This window comes from Corylus avellana, chromosome ca4 (assembly GCF_901000735.1).
Source record: "Corylus avellana chromosome ca4, CavTom2PMs-1.0".
Taxonomy (NCBI): Eukaryota; Viridiplantae; Streptophyta; class Magnoliopsida; order Fagales; family Betulaceae; genus Corylus; species Corylus avellana.
Window position 1 is genome coordinate 34625027 of NC_081544.1, and position 6547 is coordinate 34631573.

At 37.0% G+C, this 6547-nt stretch overlaps 2 protein-coding genes across 2 annotated transcripts; both read right to left on the reverse strand.

Moving 5' to 3' along the window:
- Positions 1 to 584: 584 nt before the first annotated feature.
- On the reverse strand, positions 585 to 3259 carry LOC132178952 (proteasome subunit beta type-7-B-like). The gene is made up of 8 exons (XM_059591537.1): positions 3181 to 3259; positions 2624 to 2787; positions 1848 to 1989; positions 1609 to 1708; positions 1431 to 1500; positions 1230 to 1334; positions 843 to 941; positions 585 to 721 (listed from the first exon to the last, which is right to left on the reverse strand). The coding sequence occupies exons 2-8, from the start codon at positions 2765 to 2767 to the stop codon at positions 629 to 631; spliced, it is 753 nt and encodes a 250-aa protein (XP_059447520.1). The 5' UTR covers positions 2768 to 2787; positions 3181 to 3259; the 3' UTR covers positions 585 to 628.
- Positions 3260 to 4374: 1115 nt separating this feature from the next.
- Positions 4375 to 6223, reverse strand: LOC132179726 (cytochrome P450 86B1-like). The gene has a single exon (XM_059592489.1). The coding sequence runs from the start codon at positions 6221 to 6223 to the stop codon at positions 4652 to 4654; it is 1572 nt and encodes a 523-aa protein (XP_059448472.1). The 3' UTR covers positions 4375 to 4651.
- Between the last annotated feature and the right edge of the window lie 324 nt (positions 6224 to 6547).

Sequence of the window (6547 nt, forward strand, 5' to 3'; positions counted from 1 at the left end):
ACAATTAGGTAGACTTGCGATGGTTGCAAACCATTCTCTCATCTTGTCCCTCATTTTAAAATTATCTGAAATCAAATAATTATGTAATTAAAGACACCAAAGTGTCATAATCTTCGGGTGGTTTATAGAAAAGGCTCAGTTAATTGGACTGAAATGCATTTGCTTCATTACTAAATAGGGAAATAAAGAGAAAACAAATACAAGTGAAGAGGAAGAGACACTTCATTTAATTATCCTCCGTGAAGTTTCACGCAAGATAAGTTAGAAACAAAATTAACCCTGCCCTCTTTAAAGTGGTTGAATCTTTTGCTAGTTGTTACATTCAACTTGTTTTTAAATCCTTTCCTTCAAATTCAATCTATCTTCTAAGGAAATTATAGTGGACCCAGAAGAAACTTTAGAATCTTTCCACCACTCATGCAAAGGAAAATTTGACATTTCCACTTCTCTCCTTTAACATAGCTAAACAAAGCGTAAACAGCTAAAAGTTGGAATTTTCCCTAACCAAATAAAATTTTAAATTATTCAAAGTTAGCATATATCATTCAACAGTATATAAGAGCATAAACTAAAAGTCAATTAACTTCTACAAGGCAAATGATAGGCAGCAACGGTTAGGATAGAACTATTAACCTATCTTCTTGGGAAATGAAAATCCTTGGGAATGGAAATAGGTTCGAGGATTTGGCATGTGGTGGTTTCTCAAGTACTCCTTGTGCCCCTAGACCAGCAAGCATAATCAAAATGAGTTACCGGAGCCGGCCAAAACTTAAGAGATGAAAAAAAAAATTCATACAAAAAGAAATTTGTCATTTAATGGTATGAATTGAAGAACCACAAACCTTAGTTATTACACAAATATCTACATTGCTTCCACTTCCCAAGTCATTGAAAATACCAGAGCAAATTGCCTCACACACCAAATTTATTCCTTCTTCCCTCTGCAGAAAAGTTTCTTCGAAAATCATTATGGAACATACAAATATATAATCTCCCAGTAACAAATGACCAACACCTGGTTCTCAGAACTATGAACTTCATTTCTTAAAGCAAAACTACAACTGAATTAGAAGAATATTTCCCAAAGTAGACTAAGTCATATAGTTTGATCAAGCGATAACAAAAAAAGAAAAGGAATTATTCCACTTAACTCTGGAGAGAGTTAGATAGAGTAAAGTTCAAGTTAAAAGCACCTCCAATCATATAGTAGAGAGTAGAGAGTAGCTTACTGTCAGCCCTTCATGGTACTTCGATTCAAAAACAGCCATTGCAGCAAGGGAACCAGAACCCATTGTGGCAAATGGCAAACTGTCTGTTGATCCATGAGGGTAGATCTGTGCAATGAAATCAATTCAAGAAGTGAAAGTCAGTATCATGCACAACAAGAAAATAATATAAGTTCAGGTGTTCGTAAATGCAACCCAACTCACAGTGTGCAAATGTGGACCAGTAACATCAACTCCACCAAGCACCAAAGCAGCTTGAACGTGACCTTGGTAGCTGAACAAGTAACCAAGCAGTTAGGCCTCATTTAAGTCATCATCATTCACTAACACTAACAAGTAGAGTTATATTGCAAGGGACAGCATTGACAGAAAATGAGCTTACTTGAAAAGGTGAGATTTCAAAAGTGTAAGAGCTGTGACAACCCTTGATTCTCGACCACCAGTGTGATAGCGATGCAGCTGCAGTTGTGAATTGACCATCTCTATAAAAAGCACCATCATGCAAAAACAATATTAAATAACTATAACAATTGAAAAGACGTAGTTGGATGTGAGTTAGTGGTAGAAGCATCATAAACAACTACATGACGAGTTTTCTTATGGAACACAACTCAAAAATACCTGTTACAGCCTCTGTATCAGCAGCAGTTCCTGCTCCACAGCAATAAATATTAGGTGCCATGTAATGAATTTTCTCACAGTTCTTATCACAAACTATTGGCCCTTCGGTGGCTCTTGTGTCTGCCCCTAGAATAACACCATCCTGGGGAAAAGTTGAGAAAATTATATTAAAAAGCTGAAAGAAACATGAACTCCACGGGAAATTAGAGTAATTCCAAAATAATTAAGGACCAGTAGAAAAGTCCTAATAATAATTTCACTGCAACAGAATACCAGATAAAAACAGGCACAGCCACACTCCCCAACCCCCCTTCTTCAAAAAGCAAAAGATTAGATCGTTCAATACCAACCATGATAACCGAATTGGGAATCAGTGCTCAACTTCATTAGTGCATTGGAGACTTGCAAACGAATTCATAAATGTAGTTTCAAAAGAATAAAAGATCCAAGCATACGAATGAACTCACTAGGAAACACGAAACGGGAGCATATAATGCAGCATTTGAAAATCTACACAGTATCCATATTTGCGCATAGGTGTTATTTAATCAATTTCGCTTTCTAGTCTAGTCTGTAACAGATATGAGCATATAAGGTCCACATCAAATTTAGCTTAATAGTTAAAACCACAAGGTCCACAACCAATGTATCGCATAAATTTTGATAATTCTTATGTTCCTTCCTAACATTAGCGAATATCAAGTAATTGATAAGGCAATAAACAGATTGATTTCTGAAAAGCCAAAGACTAAGCTTGCCAACTATAAATATATTACCTGAAAAATTAGACCGACTATAGTTGTTCCGGTCTTGCGAAAAGACGGTAGCGGAACGCCTTTCTTAGAAAGCATATCATTGCGTCTACACAAATCGAAGCTGAATCCACCCTTAGGTGGAACCTCCACAGCTGCCTGAGACATTTTCAATTCCACAAACGAACCTACTCATCCAAGAAAGATAAACCGCTGAAAGAAATTAACACAGTACAATACCGGAGCTAGGGCTTAAGCACTAACAGAATAATTAACTGAAAAGGAAATAGGCAAAAAATTCGTTTAAAAAAAGAAAAAGAAAGGAAAATCAAACAGATAGAGCCCTAATTTCACGCTTTTCGACGCTCAACTAGGAATTAGAAATCAGGTACACGTAGCGGTGCGTTTGGTTGCTCAGAAACGGGATAAGCAAAAGAAAGTGTGATGAAGAACGCAATTTTTTTTTTCTTTGATGTGCTTTCCTTTTTCTCAGCGATCAAACAGTCGGAGAACTTTACAGAACTTGAATGCTGTATTAAAAATGTTGTGGAAATCACAAGGAATTGGAGACTGGAGAGTACCCGAGAGATCGATGCGCAAAGCCGGTGAAAGTTTGAGAATGATACAGTCCACGGCCTCAAAGGTTATTTAACAGAGTAATCTTGGAGGGGAAGAAAAGAGTTATAAGGTGGTTTAGAAACGACAGTTTTCGTATTACATGAACTGTCGTTTGGAGTACATACGGCATACGCACTTTGTGAAAGATAACATTTACGCTAAGCCATACTCTTCGGTCGGCCTATGCAGACATAATTTAGGGCCCATTTTGGGTCAACCCATTTAACTTATGGGCTATTCGCTAAATTAAAACTTTTTTTATATGATTAAAAAATTAAGACCCTAAACTCTAATTCAAAAAAAAAAAGTACCCTCAATCTTATTTTTACTTGTAAAGATATAATTTCGTTAGTAAAATTCATTTTTCATGTTCAAATTATATAAAATTGCATTTTTATGCTCAATAATTTAAAATTTTGTTAATTAAACTGGTTATGTAAATTAGATTGTATCACACACTTATTTAAATAGGTCGTTTAAATGATTCGGGATCAAATTAACTTATATAATCTTATACTCATACCTCAATATAATATGAATCCAACAAACAAACAAAAATAGCCACAGCTAGTCTTAACGCCATATAAACCCGCGTTTATAAGAGGTGGTTGTACATTAAGCATATTCCTTGTTGCGGTGTGCATATTAATTAATGACTATTTGTTAATCAAAAGTAACATAATTTCACACGAATTCATGTGTGAATCAGTTAATCACATCTGAATCATGTACTGCAATGGGTGTCATCAATACATTATATGGAAACATATTTCCTTAAGAAAACATCAAGGTTTTGTGACGCGAATTAAGTTTGTGATAATAACACAAAACTTCATTCTAAGTACATATTCATGATCCCAATATGCTTTCTAGTTTATATATATATATATATATATATATATATATATATATTAACACAAACCTCAAAATATAAAATACTCACAAAAATATTTAAAACTAATTTTAAATTTATGTCAAAACAAAAGAGAAACAGAGAGTAAAACCAAAGAGAAACAGAGAGTATCACACTCCAACAAGGCAACAATATAACTGGAAATAAACTTCTTCAATAATCTGATCGTTGGGTACAGGGGAGTTACATATATGATACCTACTTATTCAAAGAGAAACATAAATAAAAGAAAACACTCAAGGTTAACATAATATATAGTAGAGTCGTGCATCAAAACACCAACGTAAATGAGGGACCTAGGTCCACGAATTGCATATGTTGTCGAAAAGGACTCATGAGCTGAAACTTCATCTTCAACTACATTATTCCATGCACAATATTCTTCATCCCCTGAAACTTCCTCTTCAAAAAAGGTTGGCTTCCTATGCTCCTGACCAACTAATTCTTCATCCCCTGCATCGCATCCATACGCTGTAGTTTTTCAACGGTTCAGATTTGCATCTCGACGGTTGAAAAGGCGCCTAAGCCAAATCCGAGGCGACTAACCTGTGCTTGAGAGTGACAAGCAACCCATGCTTCATGTAAAGAGTGGTTGTGAATTTGGGATCAACTTGATGACCTTCAACAACCTGAACTTCATACCTCAACAGAATTGAAGCAGCCACCATTTTCATCTGCATGTAAGCAAATTTCTTCCCGAGACACAATCTTGGACCGGCATTAAACACAGAATACTTGAAAGGATTCTCGCTCACAAACTTCCCGTCTTTAATCCACCTCTCTGGCTTAAACTCCAAGCAATCTTTTCCCCAAATGGACTCCATTCTAGCCATTGAGTAAATGCAGTAGTGAACCCGAGCCCCCCTTTTAACCATGTTACCATCCGGAAAAACATCGTCTTCCACGACTTCTTTCAGGTCCGTTGGCACCGAAGGGTAAAGCCTTAGAGACTCCGATAATGCTGCTTCTAGATACACCATGTTCTTTAGTTCTTCCACTGTAAAAACTACAATATTCTTGCACTTGCGGCAACCCAAAATTCCATTAATCTCGCTGAGAATTCTGCTTTCCGCTTCTGGGTTCTTGTGTACTAGCCAGAAGAACCATGCCAATGCCACCGAGCTCGTGTCTCGCCCTGCTAATATGAAGCTAATGCAGAAATCTCTGAGAAATTCGTCGGAAAAATTATTTTTCTTACCTTTTTCAGAGTCTTCAATAAGTCTGGACAAGAGATCACAATGATCATTTAAGCTGCCAAACTTGATTAAATCGTTCTTTCGAAGTGTCACGGTGTTCTCAGCGAAATCATGCACGCTTTTTATTGCCTCCTTGAGCCGCTTTTCGTATCCTACTCCAAAGTGCCTCATGGGCTTCCACACAAAAGGTGGCAGCAAGAATCTGAAAAGGGTCAATTCTGTGGCTTCTTCGAAAGCCTTTGCAAACGGAACTTGAGGTAAATCAAGGGCCAAGCAGCCAGGATCAACGCCAAAAGCGGCAATGCAGATGTTGTCAAAAGTAAACCGAAGAAGCACATCTTGGAGATCGAAGCTATGATCATTTGACTCCTCCACAACCTTGTTGAATAGGTTCAGCAGCTTGTGGTGGACCAAGTTTTGCATGGCTTGAAATGAGTGCTCAACAAAACGGGTTGAATGCATCTCAGAAATCGCAATTCGCCTTTGCTCCTTCCACAACTCATTGTCAGCATTAAAAATACCATTCCCAAGCAAGTCATGAAATCTCTCTGTGTAGTACTTACCTTTGGGGAAATTCTTGAAGTTTGTTTTAAGCATATATTCAATGTTGGAAGGATCGGCGGTTACGATTCCATAGGCTCCCCCCATCCACACTCCCCTGAAGTGGAAGGTTCCCCCTGCTTTGATCAAGGACTCGGTGGTCCAATCATAAATGTTGTTGATATGAAGGAATATCGATGGTATGATCCCCACAACTGGCCATAACACTGGACCCTTAGTGGTGAGCCTCTCAAGCATACAACGAAGGAGGAGGAGTCCAAGCAGGGATATTGTTACTTCCCAAAAGAAGTGAGAATACAACCATTGAATTGAAGAGAAAACAAGCTTTGTCGCCATTGCTATGTCTCTTGTGGTTTGGGAAATTGACAAATTAGTTGATCAATGTATATATATATATATGAGAGAGATATTTTTCATTTTCCGGTAATTAAGCCAAGAAACAGTAATAGAGTTATAGAGAGGTTGGAAGAAATTAATGGTATATGAATGAAGATAGAGAAAATGGATACTGAAAATCCATTAGTAGGTGTTTAAGTCGGTGCAGTGCATTGTCCTCCTTTTGGAGAGAGATCCTCTTTAACATTCCTGAATATAAACTTTAAATGCTTGACATATATTCAGCTAAAATTAAATTGTTTGACCTATGATGCAGTTTTTTTT